The sequence below is a fragment of the Cyclopterus lumpus genome, chromosome 14 (assembly GCF_009769545.1).
Source record: "Cyclopterus lumpus isolate fCycLum1 chromosome 14, fCycLum1.pri, whole genome shotgun sequence".
NCBI lineage: Eukaryota > Metazoa > Chordata > Actinopteri > Perciformes > Cyclopteridae > Cyclopterus > Cyclopterus lumpus.
Window position 1 is genome coordinate 9285664 of NC_046979.1, and position 18785 is coordinate 9304448.

An 18785-nucleotide genomic window follows, 5' to 3' on the forward strand; every position below is an offset into this window, starting at 1 on the left:
ATTATAGTCTGTATGCCGGCCGCAGCAGAGCGGTCCGTACGCCTGAAGGCTTCCAGTAAATAGAGCTCGGGAAGGCTGGATAAACTTTCTCCGCTGGAGATGAAATGTTACCAGAGGCATGGAAATCAAAAGCAGAAGTTCAAAATTCACCCTTGCACACATATTTATCCAACATTAGCGTTTTCCTGCCCTGTAGCGCTTCACCCTAACTTTTCTATTTTAAATCTCTTCTATTATTAATTAGAGAGATTCAGGGTTGAGATATAGGAGCTGAAAACAGGTGTGTTCACACGCAAGGCAGATGTTTTTCCAGAAGAACGCGGGAAAATTCACCGATCTGTGTGCACCGGCAGAAGATGCCTTCCTCCTGTTCTGTGCCATGAAGCAATCTCCCTTTGAGCTGGAAATCCAGTTATCTCAGCACCAAATAGCGGAGAAACAAAGTTAGGGACGAACTGGTGAAGTAAGTGGAGCATTTAACTAACGAGACAGATATTTTGCTCAAGAGATAGTAGAGACCAAAAACAGAGTTAAAAAGAGAGTAAATCCAGTCAGAAACACCTGAATATTAATGTTACTGCTGAATGTGCAAACAAGCAACTGTTAGCTAAGGTGTATATTCATATATATATATATATATATATATATATATATATATATATATATATATATATATATATATATATATATATATAAATAATAATAATAATAATTCCACTGCACCCAAGCTCTAAAACAAAATAAGTTATTATTATTATTTGTATTTTTACAATATCATTCGCAAAATAAAAGCAGATAAATTACACTTTCTTGAAATTCTATTTCATCTATTTTTTCCTGGCCCATTGTAAACGTAACGGGTGAGATTGTGCTGAACGTAGGCCAAGAAACTGAAGTATTTCCAAAACAGAGTAAAGGAAGTAGATCATGCTTCCAATCAAAACACCGACATTACACAATTTCATGGCAATAATAAGCATGTAAGCATGATCTGTGAAAGCGGTCTTTCTGCTCAGCAGCCATGTTTGATCAATGAGTGTCAAATTATCACTGTGGTTCCAGTGACTCAGTGTGCAACTGCAGATTTTGTAGACTGAGTGGGCGCTCCAGAATAATATTGCTTTCTTTCTTTGTGAACTGTCGACGTGCTCTCTCTCTCTCTCTCTCTCTCTCTCTCTCTCTCTCTCTCTCTCTCTCTCTCTCTCTCTCTGTCCCCTCCCCTCCACAATGACTCATTGTGTTTCTTTTACACTTTGAGCCACACAACTCTGTCTGCCTCTCACCGAAGGCATGAAACAATGTTTTGAAATGGACGCACTCCCCTTGTACGCCTTCATTACACTCACAAAAAGGCTGTCATATTTTTCCGTAGTTGGACCTGACAGTTTATAACAGTCTCTCTCTCTTCGTTGCCCGTAGAGGCAAACGGGTGAGAGAGGGGTGTTCTACTTTATCGCTGCCATCTGAAATTAGTCATCAACATTTTCACGTTGCCATTTACCATGCAGGTCATTAAACTATGAATATGAAGTGTCCACATTTACAACAATATGGATTTTCCCCAAAATATGCTGTTTCCGATATCTTTGCCTATTGTTTTTTGATGCGATTTGTTCTTATTTTGAGGATGTTTTGAATTCGTCTCACAAGCCAATTCTGCTATGCATGCTTAGTCCTGGCTCTGCCAATTGTAACAGCTGGGGGCAGTCAGTAGGTATAAATCATGCAGTCGGTCAGCTCTGTGTATGTGTACTCCGCCCTGCTGCCCCTCAGTGAGAAGGGAAGAAAATGTGAGCCTCGGGGTCACGACTCAGCCCAGGATTGGAGGAACGTCTGAGCCATTGTTGTAATATTAACACATCTCAGAGAACATCAATTCATGCATGTCACAGAAAAAGGCTTTCACACACTTCTTGTTGAAGGATTTCGTTACAGAGTTTATTACCCGTTGGGCCTCTGCAGTAACCAAAGGAAAGCAGATGAGTTTAACTCATTTCAAACCAACAAACAATGGAACATTTCCTCGTGCGTTGCAGCAGGTATCCTCTCTGAGTGTTTGTGAGGAACTGAAGCGTTGCAAATCCATCAGCCAGTCTTTTGAGCTAAAATGGTGTTAATTAAGTCTGATAGATGCGTTTGCTTTCACGGATGATTAAGGTGCTCAGCAGAAGAGTTTATACTTCATCAAATACTTCTGAAATCTATCACAGGCTCTGTTTTTTACACCGTTACCCTCTCATTAATTAAGCTGGGCTGATAATTTTAGCGGATATAGAGGATTGGAGTCTGGCCAAGAGAACATGGACAATACCGGGATACATGTCATGAACACTTTGGTCTTTGTCTCTTCATCCCGAGCAGCTCATTATAAGGGTTGTGCATTTTAGCACATGTTGCTGCAACTAAACTATTAAAAACAAAGCATAACGAGATGTTTTGTGTCACTGGATGGAGAAGACCAGCAGATTTACGGGTCTGATCTGTAACTAATAACAACCTCTTTTCAGATGCCAGCCAGAGTATTCAAAGCCTTTCCAGGATTTAATGATAAGTGCGTTGCAGTTCAATTGTCCCATCAAAAGAAATAATGAATAGGTCCGGTCCGCGGTGAACTCATTTGGCACTCGAGTGCGAAGGAGTATTGATGAGATATTTGGGCTTTTTCTTCCTGAGTCAAATCTGGTGTCTGATTCTCCACAGGGTTATTCTCAAAGCTTAACTGTTGGCCCTCAATCTGAAAGTCAAACAAATCTTACGCAAACATTTCTCAAGGCTCGCAGCGATGGCTGCTCCAGATGTGAGAATGTGCTGCTCTGAAATACACGGACAAAAGTAAAAATGCGCTTATAGATATATAAACAAAGATCTTGTTTAAGACACAAACCATCGACGCCTTTCTCCACCACGTCTTTTGTTATTTCTGACTTTGCTCTGCTGCCAGAGTTTGTTATGTCACTGGGAGAATGGATGAAAATGTGTTTTCAGTTCATAACTCAACTCATCAGTTTTTCACGTTAGGAATAAAAGGAACAGTTCAACTGAGTCTGTTTATTCCATGTTGATGTTAATGCGAGGAAGAGTCCAATGTAAATAAAAAGAGACGTGCATTTCTGATGGCTTCAAGAGACCTTCAGAATAACAACATATTTGTAAGAAACAAATTGCAGAAATGTGTGGATGTGTGATTATCTTCAGCCTTGAATTGATTTGTCACATAAATAGATCATTTTCACCTCTATAGCATGCATGCCTCCATGAGGCAAGACAGATTTTTGATGTTTGAAGAGCCGTTAATAAAACAGTTTGATGCTCATCAAAGACACATTGACGAAAACATCATAAAGCAGTATTCCACCAATTTTACACATCGAGTTCAGTTTAACATGCTGTAAAAATGTTTGTATGACATCATCTGAGGCACTCGGGGAGCGGCCCAAAGTCTAAAAAAATAAACCTGATAAAGTTATAGTGATGTCATCAGTGTTATCTCTGCTTGGTTTCAAAGACTTTCAAACTGTTTCAAACAGACAGAGAGGTTTCAGTAAAAGATGCCATTGAGTTGCATTATGGGAAGCGTAGTGTTGGAGCTTGAACCCAAGGGACTAAAAGTCAGGATATCTCTGTACTGCTTCGATTTTGACCACACTTTTTATGTAATATATCTCCAGTGAGTCTCCCAACTTTATGGAAGTGCAACAACAATACAAAATACAAAATGCCTGGAGTGTCCCTTTAACAGGTGCTTTGTTTGATGGTATTCCATGAAGATGTTAGCCATCTCCACGGGCCAGTGTCAGTGCTAAAGAAAGCTCTGGCTCCACACATCTTCATTCTGCCAGGTTGTATTTATAACAGCTGGCATAAAGTAGAACGCATCTCAAGACGTTCATACTATTCTTTATCTTCTCCTTGTCAACATGTCAATATGGGGGGGTGGGGGGGGAATTGACTCAGCTTTTCTGTGAAGAGTTTTCTGTGATGAAGTCAGCTTGGAATATAACCACCTTTACTGTGACTGATCACAGTCCAAAACAGTGGAAAACGTAAGTGTGTACCTCTTGCAAAATAGTCAATTTTCGGTCTAGAATTCCAGCATGAAAACACTGCACTTATATAACCGTAAATGCCCAAAGCACTAATAATTATCACTTCAAAATGACATGGTAACAGCATTCCGGTCAGGCACAATAAATTCATGCCAGGACTCATTGGCCAAAGAACAAACTCCATCATGTTTCTGAAGGCAACAACAGATCCTCAGAAGACCTTCACTCGAGTTGCATTCGAGCCTGGACAGAGCAGTGAAAGTACTGTGGGGTAAAACAGTCATTCTGAAGAGATTCATCACACATTTGATGAAATTCAATCCCATTGAGGATCAGATATCTTTAGCAGCTGCGGAGTCCGATACTGTGGGAGATCTTTGCAACACAGACGAGCTCTGCTGAGCAGAGCTGAGCTCCAGCGGCCTGGAAAATAGTATTTCTGCAGCGTGTCAAAGCTCTGCCATTTGGCACAGTGTCCTCATTACCAGCAAATATACCGCTACAGATGAAGAGATCCCAAGCAGACCCTCAGACTGAAGGCCAGGTGTTTGATCGCATAAATCAGGAAACTTCTCAAAATGTGAATGCCTTTACCAGATCAAAACGGTTCCATTTGAAATGAAACCACACTGTCGCTGTATGTACAGTACTTATGGCATTGCTACAGGAAAACATATTGCAAAATATGTGGATAATTTAAGTTTAAATGCAATTTTAAAATGAAAATGTGAAACACGTGTCAGAATAACAACCTACCAGTAACACTAAGCCCTTTTCTTTACTGTATGTAATATATATATTATTTTCCAGTCATACAGAAGCAGGGAAACACCCATGAATGTGTTTAGTAATGTAAATCATATTGAACTGTATAGACTAAATACTCTTGTTCCTACATATTAGCACAGATAGCTTCACTGAATTCATTCAATCACATTGTAATACTCAAGACTATAAGAGCAGGTTCCACTCGACTACAAAACAGAAGGTGTTAGACAGTTCTGAGTTATGAGATAGCAGATCAAAGGAATAGCTAAACCTATTGCCACTTTGCAGCATAAATACTCTCTGGCGGAGTTTAAGGTGTACTATTCCACCATTCATTGGTTGAAAAGAGCACTTATATTTTAATTTACCGAACTCATTGTGGATTTTATTGTGATATGAATCCACACAGTTTAGTTTCTTTTCTCAAAAGTTTAAAAGGTGAATGAATAAAGAAGTCAGAGCTGTCTATAAAGCAGCATTGCTTTAATGCCCCAGGACACTTCAGCAGGATGGAGGCTTACGAAATGTGCATCTTCCTGACTGCTTATGCATGTTGCCTAATACTGGAATTAAACATATTATGAGTAACTAGACTCTGTGTTCAAGGGTATGCTCATGGAAAAAGACTGGGCCTGATAAAACACTGGAACTGGAGTTTTCTCAAGTTTTCTTTTCCCAAAGAAGCTGAACTCTACTGGCAAACAGTTGACGCACACTGCATGCTGAATTAAGTCTGCTGATAGCAGCTGCTTGAAACCATTACTCTGAACATATTCGTCCTTGTCCCAGTATTAATCAGACACTCAGGCACTTTCATCTGCAGCCAACTAAACCTCACAAAGATCACATTTATATATATATATATATATATATATATATATATATATATATATATATATATATATATATATATATATATATATATATAAAATAAAGTTGGTTTATCTTAGTTGTTCAATAAGATGCACAACTTTTTACACATGGTTGATTTTCTCACCAATTCCACTCACACCAATTATATGCCAACATGTGGGAGTCGTGCCAAAAAGAGAATCCCAGTGGAGCTAAGCACTGGGGAGCATCTGCACAGGTGGAGGTTCGGCTCCGATGTGGTCGGTGTTCATATCGGACTCGATGCTGGCTGCTTGTTCCATTGTTTTCTTATGGACCATCTTGTGCTTGGTCTTTAAGTCTCTCAACAGCGACAGCGCTTCCTTATGCTCTTGCTTGTTGACACCTGTGCCTTGAATGGCACGGCCTGCACAGACAACACAGTGTCACATGGGGAAAGGTCATGACAGGTGAAGTTAGCTGACTTTCATTGTGTCCGAAATGTGCTTACTTAGGGGGACTTCTCTGATCGTTGTACTCTCCTTGATTTCCTTGATCATTTCATTAACCCTTTCCGTTGGCTGCATTATTGGCTTCACAGGTGGAGGTTCCTTAATCTGTGTACGGACAAGATGTTCTTTTAAAGTTACAAAGGTGATAACATGTTCCTTGATCTTTACAGTCGGCTAGTTTCATAATAATATTGAGTGTGAATGCAAATTGTTCAACCCTTCTCTCTCTTTCTCTGTATGGCATCTGGACGCTATCAAGTTTTGGTTTTGAGTCTCTGTACACATTAAGATTCTTCAGTGTGTGTTCCAGCATTCGAACAGCGGTTTGGATTCCTGTTGAAAACCCCCAAAAAAGTGAATACTCTCCTTTGCTGGGTTTTCAAGGCATGAGGAAAATGTCCAAAAATAAATGGTAGGTGAAACTACGGTGCTCACCGATGGGCTCCACCACATCAGGACTTGATTTTGCTTTTGCATCCATCAATCTTTCCTTGTTCTCTCTCTCGTCAGCTGGAAGACCAAACTCATATTCAGGAACATCTGTTGCCTGAACATGAAATAACATCCAGCATAGTGAGAGAATGTTGACACTAAAAGAGAGGAGGCACATGAAAACCACAAAATACATACCTGAGTAACAAAGAAGTGCTCTGTGTTTTCTTGGAAGGTGTCATCTCCGCTGTGCTCGCCCTCAGATTCAGTTTTTTGGGCAGAACAAGTTGCATCCATCAACAACAGCTTCACCTTTGGGATTCTTTCCTCCACCTGCAATGAAAAAAAACAGGTGAATCGTTAACTTTCACAAGGAGAAATCTGGAAGGTCATGATCAGACGCCAGTGCGGAACACTCACCTTCCATTTAGGATCGGTGGACACCTTCAGTGGAAGCTTCACCACCACTTGTGTCTTCTTGCGCTTTATCGTAATCCCCAGTCCCTCGTGGAGGTAATAGGTCAGTAAGGGAGGGTCTCCTGTGTCCAAACAGACATAAAAAGCATTGACATTTCAGAAAAGATCTTTAAAAATGATCTCTTTTCCGAGGAGCGAATTGTTACCACTTCTCTGAGTGGTCAGAGGGTTGGAGTGAATGTCGATCTCTCGAAGGATTGGGAAAAGAGCAGCAGCCATCAGCGCTTCCTCCTCTGCAATCTGATGACGAACCAGAGATACGTTAACTCGTTTTACAAAAAAAGGGTTGATTTATTTGCACAAATCATTCAACGCACCTTGTTGTCAGCTAAATTGAGGAACTGGAGCTGAGGTAGTGGGAAACTGGATCTTTTGCGGTGCTCCTCCAAGTATTTCTCGTGAGAGATGCAGAGATTAAAAATGATGAGAAACATGATGATGCAACATCTCAAACACCGACTGCATAATTAGCTACCTGTGAAATCTTCTTAAAATCTTCAATGACGCTAGGACTTGTCTCAGTGTGGGCTGGATTGAGGATTGAGGGAATAAACATGACAACATGTTTTATATTTTTCTGAGCATGATGAGGAAAGTCATCATGCAGGCCCACTGTTACATTATTTACCAAGTCCTTCTTCTTCAGCTTGCTCCTCAACAGAAGTCCCCCACAGTTTTGAACCAGTCAGTTGCAAATCAGTTGCAACTGACTGGTTAGATCCATTCCGTTGCAAATATGGTATTTCAGAAATGAGGTTCCCCTGTAGGTTTAAATACTTTAGCCTGTAATTGACAATTATAAATGCTTAATGAATGTTTCCACATATATTTAATGCATTGCGATATACAGGTCTGCCATAAGTAATGCCTTATGTTAGTTTACATGGAAAACTTCAACCACCTCATTACCTCTGAAGGTGAGCAAGACTGTTGAAGACTCCAGAGGACAGCTTGTTATCGTCAAGCATCAGAACTTCAAGAGCTTCAAACTCCGGCTCGTCTTCTTTAGCTGGCCTGTAGGGAAGCAGAGAAGAAAAACAATACAATTCATCTACATCATGAAACTCACACATACAATGGTAATACGTACATTTGTAAAGGTTAGGTATGTACACATATATAGAGATATAAATATGCATACATAAATGTACCTTTCTGTAGTGCAGGTGTATAGAACGTCATTACATTTGCTTCACCAGAATCAGGAGTGTGAATTTTGAACATTTGTGCACCACCTCTTGGTCAACATGAAAACATGCATCTTGAGTTCGTGGCCGTTCTCTTTCAATAACTATTCGGTCAAGTTGCTGTGTTATGAAATTATACAATGTGCTGATTATTATTGGCTTCATTAAGGACTTTGAATAGCTTACAATTTATTCTTACTCATGAGCTGTAACCATCGAAAGGCATGGTAATACTTTGTGAGAAAGATATTGTCTTATGTGCCTGCTTAAGGACATCAATAATAATAATTTTGAAAAGCAGACTGGAGGCAGCGTCAGACTGTTGTTAGAGAATTAATTTGCATGTTGTTGCATGTTGCTGAAAACATGTTATAAAAACAGATTAGTTGTCTTTCACTTTCCAGTTATTACATGTTTTACATCACAGATTTGATATGGAAATGAGCCTTTTTGCCACTGTCTCACCGGTAAAACAGCCATAACACAAAGCAGTGTTTGACAGAGCTGACCTGTGTTTGAAGCTGGGACAGGAAAGCAACACCACGATGACTCATTTAAATCAATTAGGTACTTGTGTTTTGTTTTTCTTCACTTAGAACAAATGAGAAAATACTGTTAGCAGTGAAGCGGATTCCTGTGTGTTGATTTTCTTTAATTAATTAAAATCCAAGATCTATTAGCAAAAAACAGCAAATGTATTGTCTGACTTGACACAGCGAGTTGTCTGATCATAGGTGAGGCCTTTTTTAAATAAGAAGTAGGAATGCTATAAATTAACCAAACATCTCATGACACACTCTAGTCACTCCTATATTGCTGCTTTATGGAAAATAAGGTACTAACTGTTGAGTCGGGTCATGGTTTAAGGAACCCAGATTAGGAGGAAGATGATGTAGCTGATTTCCAGTCAGATGAAGAACTTTTAGATGTGGAAGATGACCGATGGAAACAATATCATCAGCTGACAAACTGTTGTAGGACAAATCCAAAACCTGTGGTACAGGTACAAATATTGAAATTCTGTTTTTAACATTAGCATTAGTAGACATAACAAATGAAGAAAAAAACAAAACCGGCACTAGTTAATATCAAAGCTCTTATTTTGAAAAATATTGCAGATGTGAAAGAAGATGATCAATTAACATGTTGGATGGAAATAAAATGCTCTCAGGTTCTTAGGAATAAAGGGTTGTGTCAAGTTGCATATATGAATAGACACAACAGTAATAACTAGTGCATTTAATAAGTATGTCAAAGTCAGTCATCTTACCTGGAGATGAGGGAAGTCAGCAGCATGACACGTCATGTTGCAAAGCCCATTTAACGACAGATTGAGTTCTCTTAAAGACACAAAACTGCTGAAAGACCCTGCAGAGAAACATTTTATGAACGTCACCCCTTTTTGAAGATACCAAATCTTCTTAAAGGTAAATCAATATGAATGATGTTTCAGAATAATCACCTAAAGAGAGGGAGTTAATAGATGCATCTATGTAAGCCACATTGTCAAACACCTTGAGGTCTTCTGGCTTGACCTGTGCACGGAGAGGAAACACGTCAGTTTTACCCACACACTGCCAAATAAATGTAAAAACATTGTGGAAAGTAATACTTACAGAATTCAGTTTCTGCTCACTGATGTCAACAGAGCAGAGCTCAGATGGTTTATCAACATGATGCAACTGGAGCTACAAAACAAATGTAAGTATTTGGCGTCACCAGAAGGACAACTGATCTTGCTACGTCTTGTCAAATAGGCACATAAATAAATATCAGTGAATTACCAGGAAGAGGCTATCTAATGTGTTCCCATGAGGAGAATCGCTCCCCCTATTGTTCTCACATTCTTTATAAGTCTCTTTTATTCTTCTTTGCACATTCCTGTATTGCTGCTCCTCTGCCTTTCTGTAGGCCACAAGCCAATTACCTGCACCTACAAGGAAAATACAATTCAATAATAAAAGATGATATTGTTTTCAGATGGACAACATGTAAACTTAATCACTATGTAGGAAGCCTATGAGTGCCTCACACGCTTGTTAAATGCTTTGGCTTTTATTTTTTCATTTTATTTTGTTAATTTAGTCACCTTCTTTTCTTCGTTGGTGTAATGTCCGAGCTGGGAAACATTTGGTAGGAGTGCTCTGGCCATCATCAAGTTTATAGGATGCTGCAGCCATCTCGTTTGCTCGTGAGATACATCACAAACAACTCTTCGTGAGTTAGTGACAAGACAACCTGTCACCATGTAGAGATAGATCCGACACTGTGGCGCTCTGTCGCCTAGCAACAGTACGTCGTAAGGCGACAGTTACGTCTCCAGTCCAGTGGGGGCGGTAGGGAGGAAACACGAGGGGTTTCTTAGGTTGAGCGGAAGAGGAAGAAACCCGTGAGCCAAGCTAATCAAAGATTGAATTCAATGATAAGGAAATAGTCCGCCTAACCACCCGACGGCATTCGATACATTAGACGTATATTGTCACGAAGATGCCACAGCTCTTCATAGACAACACACGGAACCAACTCACTCCCCAAGACGAGTTTCCGTTTGACCAGTTCGACCCTTGTTCGTTGAAACAGTTTGGCTAGCGAGGGTCTAATCGGTATTTAGCCGTATTGCGCATGCGCACGGAGTCACAGTATGTGTCAGCTACTCCTCTACCGGTAACAGTTTGTATCTTGTCTGTCATCTGGCCGACGTGGGTGTTTAAACCCGACGTCTAGTTTAGTCAGGACTCGTCTTAGCAAACACGGAAGTGAGCGCGAGGGTGTTTTTCGCTTCAGCGCCGTCTTTTTTTCTGATGAACCCATAGCAGCAGTGTCGTGAACATCAGAGGTCCCCTTCTTTGTGGCGTGAGATTAGATGTTATAATGCCTTTCACGCAAAGATCAAGGGTGACACATGCGAAGAGTGACAAGTGAAGGTAAGGGTTTTGTTATGCGCGCACAGTATGCGTTGGATGCAATTTGTAACAATGCAATCATACGTGTCGACGAGGAGCTGTTGGAGTGTGAACTCTTTCTGAATTAAGATTGTTTTACCAACACTAAAAACAATCTAGGCGAGACTTGTCACACATTTGGACCATTTTCAATTCGCAGGAACTCTGATCCACCATGGGAAACACACCATCAAAGAGTGGCAGCGGAGAGGAACCGGTCAAAACAACTTTGTTTGAAAAGGAGCCAAGTGGGATAACATACAGAATCCCTGCTCTCCTTTATCTGAGGCACAGTCACACCTTCCTCGCCTTTGCAGAGAAAAGATCCTCTCCCTCTGATTATAATGCCAAAATCCTTGTTATGAGAAGCGGAACGTTGAAAGATGATGGATCTGTTCAGGTTATTATTCACATGCAATAACCATCATATTAACCTTTGCTTGAACACTGTCAACATAATCTGTGCTCCACTTTTTAAAGGTTGTCTTTTGTCATGTTTTTAGTGGTCGTCCAGTCAGGAGCTGTCAACAGCATGTCTGCCAAACCACCGCACGATGAATCCTTGCCCTGTGTATGAAAAAAACAGCAAAACACTGTTTTTATTTTTCATCTGTATCTTGGGGAACACCACAGAGCACAGGCAGATCATCACAGGTAAGAACAAGACGCGTCTTTGCTGTGTCAGCAGCAGCGACGACGGGCAAACCTGGAGTCAAGTGAGGGACTTGACGGAAAGTGTGATTGGTGAAACTATCCAGAAGTGGGCCACGTTCGCTGTGGGTCCGGGCCACGGGGTGCAGCTGGAGAACGGCAGATTAATCATCCCAACGTACGCCTATTATGTCCCTTATAGATGCTGTTCCTTCCCCATTCCTTTTACAGTCTACCCACGTGCACTGTCGGTATATAGCGAGGACTTTGGCCAGACGTGGCATATAGGTAAGATGCTTCGGAAAAAATCCTGTGAATGTGAAATGGCGGAGATCATAGACCACGAGGGCAGGAGTCATCTTTACTGCAATGCTCGTAACATTGGAGGCCACAGGTGTGAGGCCCTGAGTGAAAACAGCGGTGTGCATTTTGACAAACCTCACATTGCCCCGGAGCTCGTCGAACCACCCTCAGGCTGTCAAGGCAGCGTCATCGGCTTTCCGGCTCCCGAATTTGTCCCCAATGATGACGCTGAAAGCAAAGCTTGCGGCACGTCGCTCTTGTCTCCAGACACACAGACCTGGCTCCTCTTCATCCACCCGACTAACAAGTCTAGTAGAAGGGACATGGGCGTGTATTTGAACCGGTCCCCCCTGCACTCGTCGGGGTGGGACCGGCCCAGGATCATCCACAGCGGGCCCAGCGGCTACTCAGACCTGGCTTACAACGGAGACAAGGATCAGTTTTCATGCCTGATGGAGTGCGGGAAAGAAAGTGAACTTGAGCAGATTGCGTTCATGTCGTTTACCCTGAATGATGTCATGCAGACGGGTAGTAAGAAAGACAAGAAGATGCATTGAGTTGCGGTTTCTTTATTTCTGTATTAACAAAGCTCTCTAACATTCTCCTGCAACCTAAAAAAAAAAGCAACGCAAAAGCACTAAATATGCTGTGCAGTAACATCTGTCTGTGTTTACTGTTGTTCTACCGTGTGGAGATGATACTGCATGCATGAGTCGTGTGTTTTGTTGTCTCCTTGTTTACATGAAAAAGTAATTCAGTATAGTATTAATATGCAAGCTGTAAGGAAGGAAATTAGTATAGGTTGGATGGCAGATTTTAAAGCATGCTGTGCCGGACTATCATCTTTTAAAGAGGCTTTGTGTGTAGCATGTTTGACAAGTACTTCATGCCTATCTCTGCATCTTATTAAACTGTCAGTATATTCTGAGGAGTGGAGTGAATTTGCCTACCTCTTTTTATTTTCATACGAAAGTCATAGCAGGCCTTGTAAAGTAGAGTGTAGAGTTTCCTCCCTGCTCCTTTGTTCCTTTGCTCCTTTACATTTTGCATACCCTGATTCACATTTGCCTTCTAGCCTGCCAGTGCACAATCTTTTCTGTAGGTCACAGTGGGCGCTTCAAAGTCGGCATCAGAACGGGACAGAAAAGATAAACATTTACTTTTTACTTTCCACATCCAGAGAGACCAACCAAACTGTACCACATCCACGAGTTAGAGGAGACCAATTGGTGGTTTAATAGAGCATTTTGGCTACTTTGTACTGTACACAAATTGTTATTACATTCATATTTTAAAAGCAATATTTCACATGGTCATATTATTTGAATATTTATCTTCCATTTTACGGTGCATTTAGCATGCTTTTCGGTACAGGCTTTTCCCCTCTAACATTATTCATTTAATGCAATATCATGACCAGGTTTGATTGGCTGGCCGTTGGTTATCAAGTGAACGCATGTAACAGCATGTAACAGCAGAAGAAGACTCACTATTTATACACACAACCTTCTACTGAGCAACTTTAACATCCATCTTTGCCTAATGTTGTGAGGCAAAATGCCTCCAGGTGGTTCTACACTGTCGTTTCATTGTGTTTTTGTTGACCGTTGTAGAAAGTGACAAAACCTGCATGAAACATGTATTTTAGTAGAAAATAAAAGTAACCTGTTATCACTCTATTCATCTTCTGTTCACTTTTGTGCATTTTGTTTCGTCTGATTATAGTGTAATTACAGTAATCACTCCTTTTTAATAAATTTCACCAATAGTGATCAGTCAAATAGGGGATAAAATAGGGAATAAAACAATATAGTGCATGGGAGTGCTTTCATAAGCTGCTATGAAAAACACTTTATTGGCTATTGGGAGTATTTAATTCCCTCAGTAACTAAAGTAGGCTTAGGGCATGTTGAAGTGATGTGAAGGACTTTTGTTCTAAAGCGGCCTGTGGGGAGTTGAATGTGATTCAGCAGATGTGCAGACAGCCGGGATGAATTAAGGACAGGAAGGAGCGTCTAAGTTGAAATGGAATGCAGATATTATGTATTTTTTACACAACACATTTAGGTAGTTTTATTTTTATGAACTGCAATTAACAAATAAAAACTAGATGTGTCACGACATGATTTACATGCTGTCTGAGTATCTGGAAAAATTTAAATAATGTAACATTACAAATAATAATTTGTATAATACAACTTCACTAAAATCACTGGTAACTACAGCAACGCCACTACAATTACGGGGCTTTAGTTTTTATCAAACGCTACTCAAACAGGAGTAAATGGTAAATGTAAACTTATTTTAGACATACAAAATTTGAGCTGTGTTCCAAGTACTTTTTCTTTGTGCTTTTCGTACATACTGCAGTTTCCCTTTCACAGCACGTCCTGTCACATCCAATATGCACTCGGGACATCCTACTTCCTCATAACATTGCACCTCGATCTTTGACGCTCTTTCTAGTATAGATGCTGGGCAGAGGATTGTGGATCAGAATAGCCAGAAAAGCATGCTGGTTTGCATCCTGGAAAATGCAACTGAATGACACACTATGTATAGAGGGACAAACTAAAGGGTCACCCAATGTGGAGTGGCTCCTATATATATGTCAGAATTTGGCTCCAGAGGCAACCCTTTAAGTCCACTTTAAACTTCTCTGAATGTATTTAAATGTCAGAATACAGACACCGATGTAGTTAATGGCACAATCACTCAGTCTTGCTCTATGGAATGACTCTATTTGTAAGGATATTTCAGTTGGCATCTGTAACCTTTGGTGCACAGCAGCAGCCACTACAGGCTACTTGGTACTTCATGCTGTGCCTGATCATTTATATATTCACTGAACTGGTATTAAAGCAACAACTAGGCAAGGTATTAAATGTCATTTATTAGATGTGAAGGCTTCATGAATCTCAAATGTGCTAATCTACTGACTTGTTTGCGTTCTGTTTTTCATCACCTTTTCCAATCAGCTTCTTCACAGCGAGGATGAATCATGCGGTGAAACCTGTTTTTTGTCTTCCTCTGGCGGTGTTGGCAGTGACACATGCTACATTTTCCGGCACATATGATCATCTTTATTAGAGGGTGGCTTTATGTAATGCACACACTGGGCTAACAGTATAGTGTTGGCGTCACAGATTTGTTGTGTTTGTGATGTAAGCGTGTGTGGCGTCCCGGCAGGATCTTCTCTTTCAGCAGCACAGATCAGCGCAGGACACGCAGCTAACACATTGTTCATCCATTTGAATGAGCCCGAGGCCCACAAGTGAAGCTGCCACACATTTGGGAGGATGACAGGGCTCCATTTAGTTTGTGGTTTAGTATCTGTTTCTTTTTTCTCAAGCAGTGAAACAATCTTTTGACTTGGTAGCTCTAAAATGTTTTAACTTCAAAGAGTTATCTGCTGTTTTTCATCCCACTTATGTACTACCTGTAAAGCAGACCTTTTTCTCACTATTACATATTAAGTATCACCAAGGATAAGAGTAATTTACCAAAACCTCAAAATACATATAGCTATAACGTGTTAATTGGCTCCTGCATTTTCATATGCAATTGTACATCTGTGTGTCCATATGGGCAACATTTCAGAAGTGACATTTTTCAAACCTCAATTGTCGAATGCCACCACAGATATTAGGTCGATCTGGGCTTTTGTTACAAGTATGCGTGAGTGTGCAAAACAAAGCTGTTTAGTCACACATTAATATACAAGAAAGGTAAAAGTTTGGTCATGAGAAACACTCAGGAATAAAAGTAACAGCTTAATCTAAGTCTGCACAAGCACGAACAGCATTTCACAAGCAGTTCTGCATTTTTTCAAAAAGCTTCTGAAGGGGCGAGCTATATTTAAAACATCTCCAAAAAGAATGCTTCTCTTTCAATACACATATAGTACAGGCACACAGACGCTTCTCTATGCTCAGTACTTGTGGCTATCATTGTCTATACTTGCAAAAAGACTCATTTTGGTGTCACACACTACCACACCAGGAAGTACACACAAAGGCACATTTAGAGTGTCACTGGATGCAGAAATGCTGCAACCAAACCGATCCAGGGTTCAAGGAAGCCTCAAAGAATGTCTGATAAGCTTTGATGGTAAGCACTACGCTGGTAGGTGTTATCTACCGCTTTCTTTGTTTGCTGACTTAATTTATGAGTGCAGACTAGCTTCAAGAATAACAAAAATCATGTGGTTCAAGGAGCTGCTGCTGCTTGTATTTGCTTTGTCTGCATAAACATGTTGAATTTGAGGGATAACAGTTTTGTGCAAATACAGTCAGTAGTTAGTGAGTCATCTGTGTGAGTGTACCCGTCAACAGTATATTGTGCTGTTAAGTGTACAGAAGGAAGCTAAAAACCACGATGGGAGCACATGGTATGTTACACTGGAGGTTGGTTATAATACTAGAGCTCACAGCACAGTGGGTAATGGCCAATATGCAATTTAGTGTCTTTCGGAGCGATAGGTTGTTTAAATGCAGCTCATAAATTAATATCCCTGTACATATATACAAATAAACAGTTTATTCCAAATGTTAACATGGAAGGTTAGCTAACTTTAACATTACAGTTATGGTTTAGCCTATAGGTGCAGGCCATGAATAGTAAATACACAAAACTTATCCGACTGTCGATAAACATTTTGACCCAGAATGGTGTGTGTGCATGAATTCCTGAATGGACAACCTTGTTGTCCGAATTCCAATGTAAATGTTTGACAGCTGTAACTTTTTCTTTTTTTATGCAACAGTTTCACACAGAAACTACCTTTAAAACAAGTTTGTTCCCTTAGTTTTGAGCAACAGACATGATACATTCAGTATGAGTTGTCTCGTCTCTCGTTTGGTTTCTCTTTGTTGCAAGACAGTAAAATATAAATTATGCAAGCAAAAGTTACATTTTCAAAGTTTGATTGAAGTATTTTTGTACACTGCAAGCTACACTCAAGTCTAACTGAACATCATCAGAGCCACAGGAGGGAGCAATGTTTAAGTAACGTCTCCTTGAGGAATTCTTTCAAGATTCTTATATTTAACTGTTATCTTGTTAACTCACTGCCAAACAGAAAAGCCTATTTACAGTACAATGTAACCTTGCACCAAATTAAACAACTTCATGTATCAAATCATCCACTCTGGAGATGTTTTCATGAGAAAAAATAAATAAATAAAATCACAAAATGATCAAATCCCTTTTTACATTACAAAGTATTGAAATCAATACAAAACAAAAGGGAGAAGACATGAAATGCACAGTAGAAAACGAGTTGTGCATGTGTGCAAGAATCCAGGGAACAAACGATACAGAGAGAGAGAACTCCCAGAGAAGCTATATTTTTAGGCTTCCACAAAAAAAAAATTGTTACATTTGCTAAATCTTACCCCAAGTGACCTGTGGCAAGAGAAATATGACATTAGATAAACTCAGTAATATAATTTATGTTCTATCATTTGAAAACTAGTTATCCACAGTGTGTCCAAATCTTTGTGTCGGATGCTCAGTGACCTTTCCACATTTTCCAACCGCCTCAAACCTCTGATTTAGGATCAATTATGCTCTTCACAGTTTTGATACAGTTTAGGACAATACAACGTCCATACGTCAGATGGACACACGGCCGTGTCTGCAGACTGCAGATTCTTGAAAGCAAGAGTGCCCGCCAGCACAGATCCTCGATCAAACTGCCAGACCATTTATAGTAAGAAGAAATGGCTTACAAGGGCACTGCAAATCTACATAAGCCATAAAAGCCATGCCACATTTACACCCTGTTAGGGCTATTCTCTCTTAAAGGGACATGCGCACAGTTTACAAACAGGAGAGGCAAATAGACTGCTGAGAAAGCAGCAGGGTTGGGAAAGTTACTTTCAAAATCTTACCCACTTCTGATTGCCAATTTTATATTTTAATAACTCACGTAATGCACTGTAATTAAAAAGCCAGTGTATCAAATACCGCTGCAGTACAATCCATTCATTTTTAATTCAGATCAAGTAATTTGAGCCATCCTTATTTCGGCATGTGTAAAAATGCTCACAATATTTGGTTACTTTCAAAGTAATAAATCAATGTTTAAAACATGTCATCCATTTTTTTTGTTTTTACTGCGACAACTTTACAAGTAGTCCATTGTTCCCAACCCTGTAAAGCAGTGAGCGTGGCAGACCAGTCACATGCACACTATGGGAAATGTTAGGCTAGACACATGAGTACTAACCTTTGGCTCTCTGGCTGCTGGGTACTAAACATACAGAATAACAGGCAGCTGTGAGGGGAGGAGACTCATGTCTGATGAAAGCACCATTCACACTTTAAAGTTTTAGCACAAAGGTGGTTTTATCCACTTTAGATTTAGATACATTTGATTAACACGAGTCAAATCTGCTTTGACATTAGTTGAATATCTTTCAACCTGCCTTGGTCTCTTTGGATAGTAGAGACTCCCCTCTGTAGAAATAATTAAGCTGTGAACAATCGGCAGTGAGCAATGTATGACCTGTTATTTCTTTTTTTTCCCCAATTGAGAGATCTTTTTTTTCCATACATGATACAACGTATTGCGCAAAATGGTTATGCGCACATACTGGAAGCATAATGTTGCTGAGGACATGCAAGTTGTTG

At 40.1% G+C, this 18785-nt stretch overlaps 2 protein-coding genes across 2 annotated transcripts; one reads left to right on the forward strand and one right to left on the reverse strand.

Moving 5' to 3' along the window:
• Positions 1–5734: 5734 nt before the first annotated feature.
• Positions 5735–10615, reverse strand: xrra1 (X-ray radiation resistance associated 1). The gene is made up of 17 exons (XM_034549929.1): positions 10343–10615; positions 10038–10186; positions 9870–9941; positions 9716–9788; positions 9524–9621; positions 9097–9245; positions 7976–8080; positions 7695–7849; positions 7542–7594; positions 7384–7461; positions 7213–7306; positions 7010–7128; positions 6788–6922; positions 6593–6704; positions 6375–6490; positions 6157–6262; positions 5735–6072 (listed from the first exon to the last, which is right to left on the reverse strand). Exons 1-17 carry the CDS (start codon positions 10431–10433, stop codon positions 5879–5881), a joined length of 1899 nt encoding a protein of 632 aa, XP_034405820.1. The 5' UTR covers positions 10434–10615; the 3' UTR covers positions 5735–5878.
• On the forward strand, positions 10580–13077 carry LOC117742497 (sialidase-3-like). The gene is made up of 3 exons (XM_034549930.1): positions 10580–11177; positions 11356–11595; positions 11699–13077. The coding sequence occupies exons 2-3, from the start codon at positions 11371–11373 to the stop codon at positions 12704–12706; spliced, it is 1233 nt and encodes a 410-aa protein (XP_034405821.1). The 5' UTR covers positions 10580–11177; positions 11356–11370; the 3' UTR covers positions 12707–13077.
• The last annotated feature ends 5708 nt before the right edge of the window (positions 13078–18785 follow it).

Excerpts from the sequence above, each read along its gene's own strand:
- LOC117742497 (XM_034549930.1), top strand. The coding sequence starts at position 11,371 with ATGGGAAACACACCATCAAAGAGTGGCAGCGGAGAGGAACCGGTCAAA. Across the intron at positions 11,596-11,698 it reads AAGATGATGGATCTGTTCAG|TGGTCGTCCAGTCAGGAGCT; the intron begins GTTATTATTCAC and ends TCATGTTTTTAG.
- xrra1 (XM_034549929.1), bottom strand. The coding sequence starts at position 10,433 with ATGGCTGCAGCATCCTATAAACTTGATGATGGCCAGAGCACTCCTACC. Across the intron at positions 9,246-9,523 it reads CTGACTTCCCTCATCTCCAG|GTTTTGGATTTGTCCTACAA; the intron begins GTAAGATGACTG and ends CCTGTACCACAG. Across the intron at positions 6,263-6,374 it reads ACAGAGAAAGAGAGAGAAGG|ATTAAGGAACCTCCACCTGT; the intron begins GTTGAACAATTT and ends GTCCGTACACAG.